The sequence below is a fragment of the Pyrus communis genome, chromosome 16 (assembly GCF_041283825.1).
Source record: "Pyrus communis isolate YQ-2024b chromosome 16, ASM4128382v1, whole genome shotgun sequence".
NCBI classification, from domain to species: domain Eukaryota; kingdom Viridiplantae; phylum Streptophyta; class Magnoliopsida; order Rosales; family Rosaceae; genus Pyrus; species Pyrus communis.
This window is the reverse complement of record NC_142580.1, coordinates 17,327,476-17,347,674: the sequence shown is the minus strand read 5'-3', so window position 1 is coordinate 17,347,674 and position 20,199 is coordinate 17,327,476. Positions and strand designations below refer to the sequence as shown.

General features: G+C 37.4%; 2 protein-coding genes across 2 annotated transcripts; one reads left to right on the top strand and one right to left on the bottom strand.

Annotated features, from left to right (window-relative positions):
• Nucleotides 1-4,004: 4,004 nt before the first annotated feature.
• On the top strand, nucleotides 4,005-6,770 carry LOC137731848 (methyl-CpG-binding domain-containing protein 2). Its single transcript, XM_068471091.2, has 5 exons — nucleotides 4,005-4,314; nucleotides 4,383-5,069; nucleotides 5,161-5,214; nucleotides 5,302-5,486; nucleotides 6,179-6,770. Exons 2-5 carry the CDS (start codon nucleotides 4,414-4,416, stop codon nucleotides 6,388-6,390), a joined length of 1,107 nt encoding a protein of 368 aa, XP_068327192.1. The 5' UTR covers nucleotides 4,005-4,314; nucleotides 4,383-4,413; the 3' UTR covers nucleotides 6,391-6,770.
• Nucleotides 6,771-13,560: 6,790 nt separating this feature from the next.
• Nucleotides 13,561-16,760, bottom strand: LOC137732063 (uncharacterized). Its single transcript, XM_068471359.2, has 4 exons — nucleotides 16,630-16,760; nucleotides 16,476-16,556; nucleotides 14,998-15,555; nucleotides 13,561-14,904 (listed from the first exon to the last, which is right to left on the bottom strand). Exons 1-4 carry the CDS (start codon nucleotides 16,663-16,665, stop codon nucleotides 13,879-13,881), a joined length of 1,701 nt encoding a protein of 566 aa, XP_068327460.2. The 5' UTR covers nucleotides 16,666-16,760; the 3' UTR covers nucleotides 13,561-13,878.
• Between the last annotated feature and the right edge of the window lie 3,439 nt (nucleotides 16,761-20,199).

Genomic DNA, 20,199 nt, shown 5'->3' with positions numbered 1-20,199 from the left:
GCATTGGGATCGGAAGAACTGCCCCACCGAATGGCAAGGAGGCTTTAGCGGAAGGTCGAGAAAGTCAATTGTTGTGTTAGAGGCGGTTGCCTCATATGACACATGGATCTGGCATGCTTTTTTTGGAGTCTTTGGATCCCAAAATGACATTACAGTTCTTGGGCGTTCACCCCTCTTCAATCACCTAACGGAAGGTAAATCACCTCAACTTGAGTACTACATCAATGGCCGTCAATACAATATGGGGTATTACTTGGCAGATGGCATTTACCCAAAGTGGGCGACATTTGTCTAAGCAATTCCAAACCCTAGGAATGACGCGGAAAAGTTGTTTACCTTACACCAAGAGGCATACCGGAAAGATGTCGAGAGAGTTTTCGATGTTCTACAAGCACAGTGGAAGATCATCAATGAACCGGCAAAAAGGTGGAGTCAAGAAAATTTGGACTCCATCATGATGTCTTGCATCATATTACACAATATGATAGTGGAGGATGAGCGCGATGGGTATATTGATGGAGAGTCTGATGACGACCAAGAAGATCCAAATAGGTCAAGAAGGGCTCGTGCAAAAATATACGATGGGCCCAATTTGGCTTTCAATCCAAGAACTGGTAGTATCTCTATAAATGAGTACATGTGATGCTATAGAATGATACGTTCCCATGTCACAAACAAGTACCTACAACATGATCTTGTTGCATATCTTTGGGCCAAAAGAAGCATGGAGTAGGCGTTTAAGTTTTATGTTGTTAAATGTTTTTAAAAATGTTGTTGAAGTTTCATGTTGTTAAATGTTTTTTTTTATGTTGTATTATTTTTATGTAGGTTAATGTTATTTAATGTTGTTTCATGTTACTTAATTTAATTTAATATTGTGTAATGGCTTAGGAAGTTGTAGGGAAAAAATAGAATTAAAAAATATATATATGAAACAAATTTTGTAAAATAGAAGTTATAAGGAAAAAAATGGAATTTAAAAAAAAATATGAAACAAATTTTGTAAAATAGAAGTTGTAGGAAAAAATGGAATTTTAAAAAATATATGAAACAAATTTTGTAAAATAGTATGGAATGGTGAAAATTATGTGAGAAATGGTGTAGGAATGACTTAGGTATTTATAGGAAAAAAAAAAGGTTTAAATTCATTTAAAAAAAAAATTGAATACAACAACTAGCTGCAGTCAGGTAGCCGTTGTATTCAAAATTTTCCCAACTATTCGTGTTGGTTATAACCGACACTATTGCTCTTATTCCTGTCGGTTATATCTAACAGTTTTAAGCAAAAATTTTGGCCAACCCAGGGCTGGCTGGAATGGGCAAGCCCTTTGGCCCTTTTAGATTCCATTGGGCCCACTAGCCCTCTAACCTAACCCTCGGTTGGAGACGGTTTTCGAGCTATTTTCAACCCTCTAACCCTCTGGACCCTTTCGGTTGGAGATGGCCTAAGAGGTCTTAGTGAGGCCCTCCAAAACTATGGGATTGCTAGTCCCATCTCCCTTTTCTGCAAGTTGCGTCGCGTGAACCCGCATGAGTAGCATCAACCCTCCCTTCTCCAATGACCAAACCAAAAACGGTTGTTGCCGATCTCCATCGTCCCGTAAACCAAGTGCCCTTTTGGCATCGGGGTTGACCTGAATGATGGCAAAAACGGGTCTCATGGTGACCTAAATTCTTCTACTAACAGCAAGATTGAAAACTTTAGCATGGGTGCAGTGACTTTGAGTGATTTTTGTTGATCAACTGTGATTTTCCCAGAAAATACAGGTACCAAATCTGAAGAAAAAAGAAAAAAATAAATACAAAGAGAGCGATGGGAAAGGGGACAGTATACAGAGGTGAAACGAGAGAAAAAAAGTGAGGGGAGGGAGACATTGGTAAAAAAAAAAAGGTCGGGCAAAAATGGGGAGAAAAGGGAAATAGGAGGGACAGGCGGAGGGACAAAAATGAGGAAAAAGGGAGATGGGGATGGAGTGGTGGAGTAAAAAATGAAAGTAACAAAGATTGGAGAAGTTAGAAGAGGATGATTCTAGAAGAAAAAAAAAAGGAAAGATTGATATATATTAGATTAATATAAAATAATATAATATTGTAGTCCCGCTTCTTAGTCCGACACTGCACCAAACACTTCACTAAATTAGTCCAGCTTAGTCTATTTTAAGTTTGTCCAGCTTAGTTCCTGAAGCTAGTCTAGTTCAAGATAGTCTGGTACAATAAACGCACCCTAGCACTCCTAACTTCTTCCTTATAAGTCGAAATTGAGCGCAATTTGTGCCTACGTGCTCGCTAGATCTAGGTATATCCAATCGCCATAAGGGACGACAATAAAGGTTGAACTAAATTTAAAATGACCAAAATACACCTAACTTCACTTTTTCTCAAAATCAAAGAATTTAACCAACTAATTCAATTACATTCTCAAAATCCAACATTAATGAAACTAATCGCTCAAAGTTAGGGATCCCAAGATTGCTCCTCAACATGATTCAAAAGTCTTCGGGCAAAGCTTCATGATTTGAGAAAGAAGTTCCAAGCTTAGCGACTTGAGTTATTAGATCACTTAAGAGCTTGACATAAAATAGCCTAAACTGATGTGATCTTGTTGCATTGTAATTCTAACTGAAGTCACTCATGATTTGTGAAAGAGTTCAAGTTGATAATCAATTCTCACATATAGGGAGATCAAGACTTTTTCTTAAGCTATTAATCAATTGGAAGAGTTCAAATTGGTTACTGCATCGCTAATTAGAACATAGTAGATCATACGATGGTTGAAAACCATCGTGACTAGCTTTAAAAGACTACATGCTTAAACACAACGTTTTTGAACAATCCCATGATGGTTTTTCACCCTCGTCTATTTTTTTTTTTGTAGTAGCGCACTCTCCATTAAACTTGATATGTTTACATTAAACCTTTTTTGGGATTGCACATCTCCTTTTTCCCCTAAAAGCGATAACAATTTTTGGCTTCTTTCCTACAGCTCAAAGTTATTTTATCCATATTCGCTCATTAGACTCAAATTTCTCAAACCCAACTTTTGTTCTCAATCTTTCTGGTGCAACCATCGCTAAGGCCCTTTACCACCAACAAAGTAACTTAGTCAAGAACACCACACTAAGTATGAACCATTTAACCTAAATCCCAAATATCAAAGTTTCGATAGAAAAATTCTACTTTTTATAACTTGTTTAATCTGAATGTTTTCATTTTGATATTACTTATTAGTTTTTAAGGTTTTGGATGGTGAATTAGTTCTTAGCTATTAATCTTCGCCACTTCAAAAAAAATTTATGATCCCCATTGTTTGGAAGTGATTTTGAGAGGACCAGTATTCGTCACAAAAAGGTGATGAGTTTGAGGTTTTTTTTTATTATTTTTTTTATTTTAATTTTTTTTTAAATTTTTAATAATTTGAGTCTTTGCATTGGAGGAAAAAAACATTGAATTTTGAGTTTTGACAATTCAGGTATATATGCATTGAAGACGATACGAGTCAAAATGCAAATCTTATTTTTGTTGCTTGAATTTCTTTGCTAACTTGAGCATCATCTAGAACTCAAATCTCATAATTTGAATGCACTTAGACCTAAGGCTTAAGTATGAGTTTTATTTTTCCGATGCATTAGAGAAATTTGGACTCATTTTCAATTCAAATATTATTTGAGTTTAGATTATGAAAAGAAGGACATGATGTTTTCGTAAAATCATTTCTTTAACAAACGATATTATTGACATTAAAGGGGCGTAAGAGTGGGCTAAATCTCATAATGAGCTAGCTATGATGTGGTTCAAATTTGTCTTTGGCGAGAATCGAACATTTCATTTACAAGTGAAGAGAAATACCACTAAACTGTAACACTAAACGGCTCGATAAAATCACTTTAAGACTTTATATACAAGCACATAAATGTGTTTCTCCATAAAAATTCACCTTCCAAATAAATCCAAATTACCATGAATGAAACAAAGTTTAATAAACTAAAAACTGCGGTAATTAAAGTAACCCAAAACCAAAAATAAAAAAAATAAAAAAACAAAAGAAAAACAAAGGAAAGTAGAAAATTGTGCACAAATCATATTTGTGACAAATGATCCACCCACCAGCCATAATGTCCTTCCTTCTGGACTCCCTCTTCATTATTCCATCATCTCACCCAGGAACAGGGTTGAACCTCCAGGCTCCAGTCACTGGATGATGATGCAGAGTACCTGCTCTCACCTCTGATCTGCGCATTTCCTTGTAACCAACGTCCCTGATCGATTCTACCCCTCCACCTTCATCATCATCCTCGCAGATCTCTCATCATCCTTGTAAGCGTTAAACTAGATCTGGGTCTTTCGAAATCTTCCATTTTTTCTCATGGGTATTTTGTTTGCAGGAGGTGTTTGAGATCTGCTGTTTCGTTATTCATGGATTCAAGAAATTTCTGTGCCGTTTCCATGGATTCTCGAAATCCCTGTAAGATAACATTCAAGAAGCTCAGGAGGGAAGAAGAACAAAATACGCCTCCCCAAGACGCCATCGACGTCCCTCCATCTTCTTCTTCCACTTCGTCGGATTCGGATTCGGGTTCGGACGATGAAACCCTTCGAACCCATCTGCAATCGAACGAGCTGGTGCTGTATGACCCTGCAACTGCAGCAGCCAATGCCAATGCCAATGCCGCAGACACAGTGCATGACAATGCCAAAACCCTCATTTCGTCTCCGTTTGATCACCCGAACAACCCAATGTCGTTTCCATGGACATATCCGTTTAATCACCCACCTAGGGTTTTGCCGTCGGTTGGGGCCTTCACTGTGCAGTGTGCCAATTGCTTCAAATGGAGGCTCATTCCGTCGAAGGAGAAGTATGAGGAAATTCGTGAGCATATTCTGGAAGAGCCCTTTTACTGCGAAACTGCACGCGAATGGCGGGATTTGGTGTCTTGTGATGACCCGGAAGACATTACTCAGGATGGGAGCAGGCTCTGGGCCATTGATAAGCCCAACATTGCTCAGCCCCCGCGTGGATGGCAGCGATTGCTCAGGATCAGAGGTGAAGGAGGCACCCGATTCGCAGACGTGTATGTAATCTGTCGTGCAACATTATCATCAACATTGCCAACATGCAACTTAGTTTTGTGACACTCGCATTTCACTATTTTGTGTGTTCAGGTACTATGAATCGCCGACAGGCAAGAAGCTTCGTTCGTCGGTGGAGATCCAGAAGTGTGTTTCTGTGATTCTTGTTTAGTTCAGCTTGAATTTCTTCACTCATTTGGTTGATAGTTAATTATGCTGGTTTTGAATTTTCAGGTATTTGCTTCAACATCCCGAGTATATGGATGCAGGAGTGAACATGTCACAGTTCTCATTTGTAACTCCGAAGCCTTTGCAGGAAAATTATGTGAGAAAGCGTTCTGACAATTACTCGAAGAAGCATACTGCTCATTTGACAGACTCTGCTGATACACCTAGACTTCTTGCACCTGGTGAAGAAAGTATGACCTTATGATTTCTTATGCAATGTGTACTTCTGTGCTTTTAAATGCTTTTTTCTAAGTTGTGGCTTTTGTTTTCCCTCAGATATTTTTCCCCTGAGTAGATATAGAATGGTATTCTTTCCTGATGAGTCTGTATATAATGGCATTCTATCCCGATGATTCTATATATAATGGCATTCATTCCTGATGTCTAAAACCAAATTATTGTTCTAATGAGTGAAAACGCTTTCACTGATTCCTGCTTGCTGAAGTCTAAAGTATCTGTCAAGAAAATTAGGGGAAGTGTTTGTTGGAATGCCGTGTACTTTGTAAAATATTTGGGTTTTGCTTTCTGGTATTTTACTTAATAGCTATGGTCTCTAAGGCACCTTGATAGAAAGGTTGGTCAGTTTATGCGTTTGGAAATTTACACTCGATAGTAATGCCGCAAAGTGTGATGCCATTTCCATTACTGTTCATCCTGTTCCTTCACGCCTATTTGGTTTAACAGAACTTTCTTGCTTCTTGGACGTGAACGATATAATGACAATTAGTATAAGGTAATATATGAAATTCAGGGAGGGAATGAAGACGTTGACATAGAGACCCTTCGATTTTAGACGTCCTATTTCTTCAGGGATGGTATCTTTCATTGCTTGCAGAAAAAGAATTAATAACACAAAAGTAATAGTTTTGTCTCTCTACTGCAGTAAATCCAGTAGCATGGGTTGGTCCAGCTGACAGTCCAGAATTGCAACCTCGTCGGCTAGCACTCCCTCCTCCAGAAGCAAGGGAACCTCTGTTTGATCCCTCTGTTCGACCGACAAAGAAGCGAGCAACAAGAACTCCATCATCAAAGACTTACAAGGCAGATCCGAACATTAGCATGGAGTCAAGTCCAGAAAGACCTGATCAATCTTGAAACAGTACTCATCTACAGAGCTGTGACCAAATCGTCATTATTTGGTGAATGAATGTTCATTTTGTGTTTTCGGCCCTGGTACGCCTGTTAGTACACAGTTGTATACAGTATATCAGGAGAAGAAAAGGGAAGGTTTTGAACTCGTATGAGGAAGAAAAAGGAATGAGAACATTTTGGTGTGTAGGAGTTTTGTAGGGTTGATTTCCTTTGATATGTAAAAAAAAAAGGGACATCATAGAAAGGAAATCCACTTTGTATTAAGCCATGTCAGATCCAAAGAACAATTTTACATGTATATGGATATGGCAGTATTTATTGATGCACTCCAAAAGTGGCTTGTGAGTTTTGAACTTTTGAGGAAGAGATATTTCCAGTGCAAAGTAGCGTCTCTTGTGTGAGCAGTCAATCAGTCCTTTGGGAGGGAATGTATTTTTCTGTACAAGATTTTGATGAGTCACTTATTCCTACCCTCCCCAAGTAGGCAATATTTCAAACTGGATAGCTATATTGGATCGCACTAAGTTTGCATAATACATTTTTGTCTATTTAATTTGTATATTTCATTGGACCCAATATTTCAAACTGGATAGCTATATTGGATCGCACTAAGTTTGCATAATACATTTTTGTCTATTTAATTTGTATATTTCATTGGACATGCTCTTAGTAAGCCAGGCTAAGAGCTTGTTTCATATTTGCTTTTGAAATGGTTAAAAGTGTGCTTATGATTGCGTTTGGGTCGCAAAAGCACGTTCTAGAAAAACAAATGTTTGTTGAAAATACTGGTGGGTTAATGAATGCCCACAATGATATTGAAAATATTGGTAGATTTTTCAATACCCACTTAGTAATGTGGACTTTGGAAATGAAGGAGATCATATTTTTCAAAAGTTATGTGCTGGAGTTGCTCTATAAATAGATCGCTCCGTGTACTATCAAAATATAGATAGAACAAGAAAAATCAATAATAGTATCTATCCCTCCCTCTTTTATTTGTCATCCCCTTGTGTTATAGTTACAGTGATATTTTACACCTGCTTCACTAATGTCACTAGTAAAAGTTATCTCTCTAACTTTTACCTATTTATAACACGTTATCAGCACGACTCTCTAAAATCTAACCATTTTCTCATTTCTCTTTGCCGAACGAAAGAGAAAAAAAAAAATTTCCTGTAAGGATTTTACTGTTCATCTTCTTCCTCGGTCTCAACCGCTGCATATATTATCGCGAAGAACTATTTGCACCATGCCTGCTTTTAGTTCTCAACCTAACAGTTACATATATTTTTGATTTCTTGTTTGGTGTAGATCTTGATTACTAACCTAGTGTTTATTTATGTTAATTTTACTGCAATCCAAGATGATGTGGTATAATCGCCCATCTTGAACTGCAAATTTAATCTTATTGCAATCCAAGATGGTGCGGTGTCATCACCTATCTTGGATTGCAGATCTAATTTTACTGCAAATTTTAGTGGAACGGTATAATAGCTCACACTACCCTGCATATTTAAATTTGCCTGCTGTTTAATTTCATTGCAATTTTAGGTGGTGCGGTATAATCGCCCACCCTGCTTTGCATATTTAAATTTTCCTATTACTTGAGTGGTGCAGAATAATCGTCCATCCTATGTTATGTTATTTCAATGAGAATGGTGCGGTACAATCGCACTCCTCATTCATCTTGAAAATCTTGAGCCTGAAGTTTTGAGTGCTTATCATTTTGGCCTGAAGATCAAAATGAAAAATTTGTAAGAATCAGAAGTTCTAACACTACATACCTCCATAGTACATATTATTCCAAGTTCTTACACATTTCAGTTTTCTTTCAGAAAAGAAAATGGCGAACTTGGCAAAACTTGATTTTGTTGCCCTGGACATTACTGGGAAGAACTACCTTACCTGGGTAGTGGATACCAAGATTCATTTGGAGGTAGGGAATCTTGGAGAAACAATCAAGGAGGGGAACAATGCATCTTCTCAAGATCAAGCGAAGACCATGATCTTTATCCGTCGCCACCTTGATGAAGTATTAAAAAGCGAGTACCTAACGGTTGAAGATTCGTTAGCACTCTGGAAGGCATTGTGAAACAGATACAATCACCAGAAAATGGTAATTATTCCAAGAGCTTGTTATGAGTGAACTCATCTAAGGATTGAGGATTTCAAGTTAGTGGCTGAGTACAATTCTGCGATGTTCAGAATTAGCTCCCATATGAAACTCTATGGGGAAACCATAACTGAGGATGATATGCTGGAAAAGACTTTCAACACCTTTCATGCCTTAAACATGCTTTTGCAGCAACATTATAGAGAGCGGGGTTTCATTGAATACAACTAGCTGATATTTGTGCTCCTGGTAGTTGAATAAAACAATGAGCTCTTGATGAAAAATCATCAGCCCCGACCTACTGGATCTGCACCATTCCTAGAAATGAATGCTGCTTCCCTCGAAGTGAACGCCACATCCTCTGGTGGCAATAATCATAAATGACGACGTGGCTACAGATGAGGACGGTGGAACAAGAAAGGCAAGAATCATGGTGTCCAGTTTCACAACCAGGTTCCAAAGCATAATTCAGGCCCGAACTTTAAAAATGTGAATCGTCACAAAGGCAAAGCTCATATGAACAATGCTCCCAGAAACTCTGAAGGAGCCTACCATAAGTGTGGTGGCAATGGACACTGGGCGTAGACTTGTCGTACCCCGAAACATCTGGTGGATCTATATCAAGCCTTTATTAAGGAAAAGGGTGTCGAGACCAATTTTCTCGACCAGGCTAAACCCATGGAAATACCTAAACCAGTTTGTGACTTATCAGGGCAGTTGAACACAACCCACCTAGATGTCTCAGTTTATTGTGGAAATGGGGAATGAAGTATACCGGTCCGACTAAATTGTTTATGTTTGATGTACTAAACTTGTAGTTCAAAACTAGCATTTCAAATTCAATAAAAGTGGTGTTTAAATTTCCTGTTAGAACTTGCTTTTAACTATGATTCCCTTACTCAGAGAGCATGGATAAAAACTATGGTCATTCTCAAAACATGAGAAATGGCGGAGATATTTATCTTGTAGACTATGCAACCACGCATACAATACTTCGAGATCGAAAGTATTTCTTAAGATTGATGCTTACAAAAGTAAGGGTAACAACAATATCAGGCCCTTCATATGTAATTGAAAGATGGGAAACCCCATATTATGTTACCAAATGGAACAATATTGTCAATACAGAATGCGTTGTAAGCTACTCTATCTACTTGAAATTTGTTGAGTTTTAAAGACATACGTTTAAATGGATACCACATTGAAACAAAAAATGCAGAAAATGTGGAGTATCTATGCATTACCTCCAATGATACCCAGAAGCGTATATTGGAGAAGTTGCATGGTTTGACGAGTGGATTGTATTATACATACATGAAGACAGTTGAATCACATACTGTCATGAACCATAAGTTCATTGATTCAAAAGTTTACATGCTTTGGCATGACTGTCTGGGTCACCCAGGATCTACCATGATGCGTATGATCATTACCAACTCTAATGGACATCCATTATTGAGTAGACACATTGTTATCTCAAATTATAACCCTTGCAAGGCTTGTTCTCATAGGAAGCTGGTAATTAGACCATCACAACTAAAGGTTGATGTTGAATCCCCATCATTCCTGCAAAGAATTCAAGGGGGTATTTGTAGTCCTATTCAACCATCATGTGGACCATTCCGATATTTTATGGTTTTGGTTGATGCATCTACCTGATGGTCACATGTTTGTCTCTTGTCTACTCGGAATGTAGCTTTTGCGAGACTTCTTGCTCAGATAATTAAGTTGCGAGCACAGTTCCCAGATTACCCTATTAAGTCAATCCGACTTGATAACGCTGGTGAATTTACGTCTCAAACCTTTGATGATTATTGCATGACATTGGGCATTGATGTTGAACACCTTGTTCCTTATGTCCATACTTAAAATGTTTAGCAGAAGTATTGATCAAGCGGCTTCAGTTAATAGTCCGCACTCTGCTCATGAAAACAAAATTGCCAGTCTCTGCATGGGGACATGCCATCTTACATGCTGCATCATTAGTTCGATTAAGACCTATAACAAACCACCAATACTCCTCGGTACAACTCGTGTTTGGACATCAGCCAAACATTTCACGTTTACGAGTTTTTGGTTATGATGTTTATGTACCTATTGCACCACCACAATGCACTAAAATGAGACCTCAGCGTCGACTGAGAATTTATGTGGGTTTTGATTCACCATCTATCATTAGATATTTGGAACCCTTGACAGATGATATGTTTACAGCTTATTTTGCTGATTGTCACTTTGATGAGACAGTCTTCCCATCATTAGGGGGAGAAAAGATCGTTCCAGAAGAACGGCAAAAGCTGATATGGGTTGTTCCCACCTTATCTCATTTTGATCCTTGAAGCATTCAATGTGAAAATGAAGTAAAAATGATTGTTCATCTTCAAAGTATTGCCAATCAAATGCCAGATGCATTTAATGATGTTATGAAAGTGACAAAATCACATATACCAGCTGAAAATGCACCTGCAAGAATTGATGTCCCTGTTAGACAAAATAAAGTGGCAGTGAATGATTCATCTGGTGCACGCCTAAAGCGTGGTAGACCTTCAGGTTCAAAAGATTCAGCCCCTAAAAGAGAAAGACGAGGGCACAACTGAATCGAAATGAAATCATTCAAGAAGAGAAAACGAATGACAAATCCACAATTCATGATTCTGTACTTTCAAAAAAAGAAAATGTCCTTGATGAGACACATGTACCTGAAGACACAGAGGTACATGAAAGCAAAGAAATCTCCATAAATTATACTTGTACTAATGAATTGTGGGATCGGAATGAAATAATCATCGACGACATGTTCGCATTCGTAGTAGCCAATGAAATCATATTAAGTGATGATCTTGAGCCCCACTTTGTTGATGAATGCAAACAGAGACAAGATTGGAAAGATGCAATCCAGGCAGAATTAAATTCCTTGGAAAGGTAAATGTTTTTGGACCAGTAGTCAAACCCCGCTTGGTGTAAACCCCGTGGGTTACAAATGGGTATGCACAAGAAAACGCAATGAGAACAATGAGATTGCAAGATATAAAACACGACTCGTTACACAAGGTTCTTCTCAAAGACCTGTAATTGATTATAAGGAGACATACTCTCCTATAATGGACGCAATTACGTTCCGTTACTTAATAAGTTTAGTGGTTTCAAAAAAACTTAACATGCAACTTATGGATGTCATCACCGCTATCTATATGGAGAATTAGATACTGATATATAAATGAAAGTCCCAGAAGAACTTAAGTTGCTTGAAACAATTAACAAACCACGAGGTATGCTCTTAATCAAATTAAGGCGATCATTGTATGGGTTGAAACAATTTGGACGAATATGGTATAATCGTCTCAGTGAGTATTTGATCAAAGAAGGGTATATCAACAATGTCATTTGCCCTTGTGTGTTCATTAAGAAATCCAACTCTGGATTTGCTATAGTGGCAATATATGTCGATGATATGAACCTAGTTGGAACCCCTGAAGAGTTCAATAAAACTGCTGAATATCTGAAAAACAAATTTGAAATGAAAGACCTTGGAAAAACAAAATTTTGTCTCGACCTACATATCGAGCATTGTGCTAGTGGAATTTTGGTCCACCAATCATCTTACATTGAAAAAATCCTAAAGCAAATTGGCATGGACAAGGCTTATCCACTAAGCACGCCAATGGTCGTTCGTTCTTTGGATGTTAAGAAAGATCCATTCCGTCCAAAAGAAGATGATGAACTAGTCCTTAGTCCCAAAGTTCCATATTTAAGTGCAATAGGTGCTTTACTGTATTTAGCACAATGTACTAGACCAAATATAGCCTTTTTAGTCAACTTGTTAGCAAGGTATAGCTTTGCTTCAACAATTTGTCATTGGAAGGGAGTCAAAGATGTATTGCGATACCTTCGTGGGACAACAGACATGGGTATCTTCTACTCAAAGAAATCCACAAATGACAAGATCATTGTCGGATATACAGATGCTGGTTTTCTCTCTGATCCGCATAAAACCCGCTTACAAACTGGATATGTGTTCAAGAATGGAGATACAACAATCTCATGGCGCTCAACAAAGCAAACATTAGTTGCTACATCTTTAAATCATTCAGAAATACTTGCTTTACATGAAGCAAGTCGTGAATGTTCTTGGTTAAGATCAATGATCCATCATATTTGGAATTCATATGGTCTACCTTCAAAGATAAACACTCCAACTGTCATCCATGAAGACAATGCAGCTTGTGTTGTCCAAATGAAAGAAGAATTCATCAAGGGCGATAAGACTAAACACATATCTCCAAAGTTTTTCAGTGCACATGAGCTTCAGAAGGCTAAAGTTATTGAAGTCAGAAAAATCCATTCCAATGAAAATATGGCAGACTTGTTTACCAAATCTCTACCAAAGTGCATGTTTCAAAAGTTAGTGCAAAGTATCGGATTACGTCGACTTACCAATCAGATAAATTTGAAAAAATGCGGAATTAGGAGGAGATACATATCAAGGAGAGCATCCATGATACATGCATGTTGTACTCTTTTTCCTTCGATTAGGATTTTTCCCACTGGGTTTTTCCGAGCAAGGTTTTAACGAGGCAACTGATGTTGATACGTGCGCATCCAAGGGGGAGTGTTGAAAATATTGGTGGGTTAATGAATACCCACAGTGATAATGAAAACATTGGTAGATTTTTCAATACCTACATAGTAATGTGGATTTTGGAAATGAAGGAGATTGTATTTTTCAAAAGTTGTGTGCTAAAGTTGCTCTATAAATAGAGCGCTACATGTACTATCCAAATACAGATAGAACAAGAAAGATCAATAACATTATCTATCCCTCCCTCTTTTATTTGTCATCCCCTTATGTTATAGTTACAGTGTTATATTTTACATCTGCTTCGCTCCTATCACTAGTAAAAGTTATCTCTCTAACTTTTGCCTATTTATAACAATGTTGGATACTAAGAAGCATTTCCAAGTGTTTTTAAGAAAAGTAATTCCAAGTAGGAAACACTTGAATTTTAATAAAAATTTTAACCGTGTTTCCAATGAAAGAAGTAGCAAAACATTTATGAATGTTCTCATTCAGAAGCAATCAACCCAAATTGAGTTTGGACTTTTTTACTTAATAAATTTAACTTATTCCTTCTAGAATCCTATCTTACGATATCTTTTGAGTTTTTCAGTTAATTGAAGTTACAAATATTCAAGAACATCTACCCTTGCATTCGAGATCCTGTATGCAAATTCTTCTTCCCCCAATATTGCTAATATAAATATTAAAAAAAAAAAAAAAAAAAAAAAAAAAAAACCCCCCGTAATATGCTGCTATCTTTTGAAGCAGAACAAAATTTGGAATGTACCTACACCTTCTCCCTCCCAAACCAAACAATGCATTACTTGCTACAGACAACTATGGAAGCGAGTTCGGGATCAGAAGCTCCACTGATTACAGCACCTTTGCTTCTTACATGTAGCAGATAATCCAAAGCTTTCTTTGTGATAGTCTCCCCGGGGATTATTACCGGAATCCCAGGCGGATATGGACATATAAGCTCCCCACAAATTTCCCCAAGGCTGTTTTCAACCCTCACTCTTCTTTTACCACTAAAAAAGGCATCTCTAGGAACTAAGCTTGTTTCAATTTCTGCAAAGATTGCAGACTCACCAACTCCTTCCACTTTCCTTTTAACAGCCTGAGTTGATGCAGAAGCGGCCACCAGGTGCTTTATTCCCGACAATAACCTCTGGACATGCTCTCTACAGGTTCCAAGGTTAAGTGCAAAAGTAATGGATTGGGTTTCAACAAGTTCACAAATGATTTCATGATCGTTGTACAAGATTTCATCGGCTTCATAACCAGACAAGCCAAGCTGTTGGAATCCTATGGTAAGCCGCAGGGGATCGGTTGAAGGGAAATTAGGGAAGCCTTGATGGTCGAGAACTGAAATACCTGAAATCTTTCTTATCGTATTCTTCACTTCAATGGACAACTGTAATGCTTTATCAAAAATATTTTCTGGATTTTCACTAATTTGAGCTCTAGCAGCATCTAATGATGCCAGAAGCAGATAACTAGGACTACTACTTTGAAGTGTTTGAAGACATCTTGAAATTCTTTCTCTATCTACAATACTCCCAGACATATGCAACATCGATGATTGTGTGAGAGAGCAGAGAACCTTGTGAGTGGATTGCACGGCTAGGTCAGCACCTTGCTGCATGGCCGAATATGGCATCTCGGGATGAAATCCTAGATGTGCACCATGAGCCTCATCAACAATCACAGGAATTCCATGAGAATGGCACAACTGGGTTATCTCCCTCACGTTGCTGCATATACCATGATAAGTGGGGGAAGTGACCAAAACTGCAGCTGCTTTTCGGCCTTCTTTCTCCACTTCCTTGATTGCAGCCTCTACCTGTTATAACGAGCAAATTGGGTCATATACAGACTAACACCAAATCTTTCTACAAGCGATGAAATGCTTTGAAAGGTAACAACATAGACTTACCTGTGATGGAGTGACCCCACCAGCAATGTCCCAGTGAAAATTATAATGCGGGATGATGTACTTAGGTACTGCACCGGACAATATCATAGCAGATATGGCTGATATATGCGAATTGCGAGGGAGAATTAAAATTTCTCCAGGGGAACATGTAGCCATAATTGCTGCCTGAATTCCACAAGTGGTTCCTCCTACAAGGAACCATGTCTCGGTTGACCCAAAGAGACTGGCTGCCTGTTGCTGTGCTTCTAAAATGGGCCCTTTCGGGGAAAAGAGGTCATCAAGATGAGGAAGCTCAGGCAAATCATGAACAAATGGCTTTAAGCCAATAAGCTTAGTTAAAGAAGATGGTGCGGCTCGACCTCTGTTGTGCCCAGGGAAGTGAAATGTAGCAGCACTTTGTTCAGCTGAAGCCTTCAATGCAGTAATCAGTGGAGGGGAGCTCTCCTGCTGAGAAACCTGAGTGTTGGAAATGACGACCTGATCCTTCGTGGCAGACCTGGTTTTTCCAATCCCACTAATTTTATCTTGCTTCTTGATTGGCTCTAGATTCCCACTTTCCTGCAAGAAAATTCGAAGAATAAACGGATGCAGACGTTACTACCCATTAGAATCTCCTCCAGGCCATCTGTGACCTCCATTGACGTCCTCATGTTTACTCCATTCATGATAAACAAACTTGTGAACCGGAGCACACAGTTGTTTCATAAGCTTATAGAGAGCAATTTCCGACATTAAACAAACCATAGTGAGATATCATTTCCGGCTCTAAAGCATATAATCCAGACTGAGCTGCTAACAAATTCACCAGAAGTTTCCAAAGATTGTTTTCAACGTTTTTCTTTCATAATCAAACTATTGATTCTTATCCAAAAACTAGTCAACCATAACCCTTATCATGGCAAATCAAATCAATGCTTTCACTTCTTTCACGATTTCTAATATCTCCAACTATAAAAGTAAGCCCGACGCCAACGATGGAAAACTGCCATTAAGTTAATAGCCTCCAAAAGAAAAGAGCTCAACTGTACAAAGTCACACACAGGCAACAACACATTTTGATGGAAATTCTTAAATTTGCAACATTAAAATAAATTTTTCTCCACAGTAGTGTTTTTCAGACTCAGAGAATTATCCCTCGAGTCTAGACAATGGTTTCACACTCTTCAAAACCATCATTTTATACAAGTAATAATCTACAACATGGATTCTTAACCACTCTAATATTCACTATTCTGAATCATCCTTACAGAAACATCGACAATCTTCAACATACGAAACAGAACACAACAAAAACTTTTCATTTTTCATAGCAAACTAGGAAACAAAATGGATAACATCATCCACAGACGAGGAGGAAAAGAAAAAACAGGTCAACGAAGAGTACACGAGAGTTGGAAATTTCGAACTGGGTTCTTGCCAAAAGAAGGAAAGATGAACGAGGTAGTTGCGTTGACAGAGCAGAACGTATAGATAGATACCTGGGACTGGGAAAGACAAGCGGTTGGCCTTGCACAAGTCCTGAAATTCCAGTTATTTCCAAGACCCAAATGAAAACTACTCTGCAAAAACAACTCAGTCAATTAATAACAATGAGAACCAACAGATCGAAAGAGAGAGAGAGAGAGAGCTTACAAAGTTTAAGGACGATGCTGAGCAAGTTGAAAACATGGTTCAGTGGTGGCGGAGAGACCCTGAGAGAGGATGTTTTTCGCAACATCCCTTTTTCTACTTTTTTTTTTTTTTTTTAATTTTTTTAATTTTTTGGGATCAAAGGAAAATGATTCGATTTGTGAGATTCCTCATTTCTCACGCGTACCCGTGGGCAGAGACACAACATTTTTTCAGCCGTCCCTTGAGGTTACATTTTTTTTTTTTAACAAATTATATTATCTACACTTAGTAATAATGTGGTTCAAATTCATCTTTGCGCGAGAATCGAACATAAGATCTCTTACTTACAAGTAAAGAGGAATACCACTAGATCGTAATACTAAGTAGCTACAATGTCTTGTTAACTAGACATGAAATGATACAAAATTAGTAGGTTTTAGGTTGAGACTTAATGAGTTAGGCCGTTATCGGATCAATTCTTTAAGTATTGGTTAAAATAACAGGTTTGACACAATACGATTTGTTAAAATAATGGGTATAACATGAAAACAAAACGAATATGACAAACCACGACCCGCTTGCCAGGCCTATTTGAAGTAGACTCTATTGATGAATTATTCATGGAAGTGATTTTCACACTCTTTTAAAATTTTGGCCACCACATTAAATATATCAAGCGAAAACAAAGGACAAGATTAAATAGATGTATGTGAGAAGTAAAAAAAAATGTATTTATCATTTTCCATTAATCATTAGGGAGGTCAGAGTCTTGCACAAAATGCTCTTTTTTCCACCGAAGAGAACAACATACATGATTAAACAACTGTGTATTTAGGTTGGAAAAAGGTATGTGTTTATCATTTTCTTACCTATACATGACAAATGACAATCTTTTTGTAAACGGTGAATTGCGTTGAAGAATAAGATCTTCTTCTTTTCCCTTTATTTTTTATTTTTTTTTGCAAAAGGTCTTCTTCTTCAACCGCCTCCTATTCTAACTTAGAACTTAGATTAGTAATATCAATTTTAAAAAAAAAAAAAAAAAAAAAAAAAAAAAGGACATAATTTTCTGAACGCTAGTTTCTTTTGTAGATTGGATCACTTTCATTCTAGTTTGAATGTAGTGGATCACTTTGAATGTAGTGGATCACTCTGATATGAGCCTAAATTACCTCAACTTACTGCATAATTTGGATAATATTGGGCCTGGAGTTCTGGCTTTTCTTTTGGGTTTAAATCGACTAGGCCTGAAACAATTGGGCTCAGGCAAGATACACTTGAACCCAAGAGGGTGCAGGTTGATCCAGCCCAACTCGATGTATAACATATAATTTGATACACCGATACATATAAAAAAAATTTGGTCGGATAGTAATATAAGGTAATATAATGTCACACGTGGTGACAGACCCCTTTATGTTTGTTTGTATATTCTCTAAGTTTCCAAGAGTTGGTGAATCGTATTCACATTTAATGTATAGAATGCAGTTGTAACATACAATAACTTAGACACAAAAATAAAAAATAAAAAAAATAAATAAATAAATAGGTAGCCAGAGGAATCTTTACAACCAAGAAAGTGGTTCTGTCATGGTAAAATTTTCTGATATATGAGAGATACTAGCTTCTTTTAAAAAGGTTTGAGTGGGAAGATTATCCTAAATAATTGTACTTTGCACCTAATACAATATTGATCTGCCAGTGAATTATACATACTAACATAGTATCAATTATATTATTGTCCTCTTTCTATATTCCATGTCTTCTTGATCTCAGTGAAGTATATATTTTTTTGAGAAAAGATCGATAGATTTCATTAAAAGTCCAATGGACGATATCACGGTTACATATTAGCTTCTTCAAATTGAAGGTTTGAGATGAGGCCCCATGAAGCCCCATCCCAGGTACAATTAATTTCACAAAGTAGGGCAGCGCGCACTAGGCGATGAGCAACGCCATTGGCTTGGCGACGAACATGGGTAGAAGAAACTCCTGTGACTGAAACCAACGAAGCTTTCGTGTCTTCGATAATATGCCCAATCTTTGACATTTAGGAGAAGGATCATGAAGCATGGCAACAATCTGGAACGAATAGCTTTCTAGAATAAAGTTTTGAAGTCCGTTTTGCGTCGCCAAAGCCATCCTTGGCGACCGTCGCCTCCGCCAGTGAAGTATACATACATTCAAATGTATGGAACAATTTTTTGGTGTGAGTACCATATGACATATTCATGATAAATCGTTGCTTTCTTGATATATTTTGATGACTAAGCGATTTCCGATTCAAATGATGTTTTGTATGGATGATCTTCACAAATGAAGATAAGGAAACTGAATTGTTTTGATTATCAAATTTATACACTGACGATACGTTATTCATAGGGGGTGGGATATGTTTATTCCCCATAGGAGAATGCAAGTATTATCCACTTTGAAATAACTCAGGCACAATGAGCCAGCCATAATTATGTATTTGACTCATCATTTATGACAGTGGAACCTGAATGAAATATTATTATACCGTAATTGTAAAAGACTGATTTTGTTTTTTTAGGGAGAAAACTACATGAGTCGAACTTTGTGAACCAAGTTGCTTGCGGTCCAAGTGAAGTTTACTTTGATCAATGCACTTTCAATTTACATGAATAAAATCACGAAAACTAAAACAACAAGATTAAGGTGAAACTCCGACCACAATCATAATTTAACCTTAAAGTTATAAATCAGCAAACCCTACACATATACATCATGCTCTCTCTCTCTCTCTCTCTCTCTCTCTCTCCGTTCAAGTTGCAACATTAATATTAATATATATTAGATCTGGCATTCGTGTCGTGTTTCTCGTGTTTATATTGTTTTCGTGTCATACTCGATAGCTTAACGGATCATGTCGTGTAATACCCATTAAAGTAAACGGATAATATGAATATATATTTTAAATCAATAAAAATGAAAATGAAAAACATAATTTGACCCAAAAAAATGTAAAACATAATACTAAATTAGTATATACACACTAAATTTCGGAGTTGACCCCTTCATGAAAGTTGTAAAGCTTTTTATTACGAGTGATTACATTTTTCACATTTTTACAATAATTATTATTAATTTTGCCCTCAAATAAAAAACATTGTTTGTGACAACCCGTTCCAAATTTTACGTTTTTATTTTATTTTAAAAGCGTGAATTTACGAAATTGCCCTAGAGGCAAGGACTTTGACTTTCGTTGACCATCGACTTGAAAGATGTGGGACTTATTCTTTTAGCATATCCTCGTAGTATTCATTGGTACAAACTTATAGGCGAAAGCCGTTTGCGAGTCCGGATTATAACGGTATAGTTACAGACGTTCGAAATTGGTTATTCAAGGTTAGTGTTTATTTAAATTAAATCCCCACTTTGTGGGGGAAGGCCAATCAGAAATGGAGGGAGAAAAGAAAAAGAAAAAAAAAAAAAAAAAAAAAAAAAAAAAAAAAAGGGAAATGGGTTTTCGTCCACCCGCACCCACCGCGGGTGCCCATTTTCCAAGGCCGATTCCGGCCAACTCCGGTGGAATTTTTTGATGCCACCACCACCATCTTGAAGCTCTCA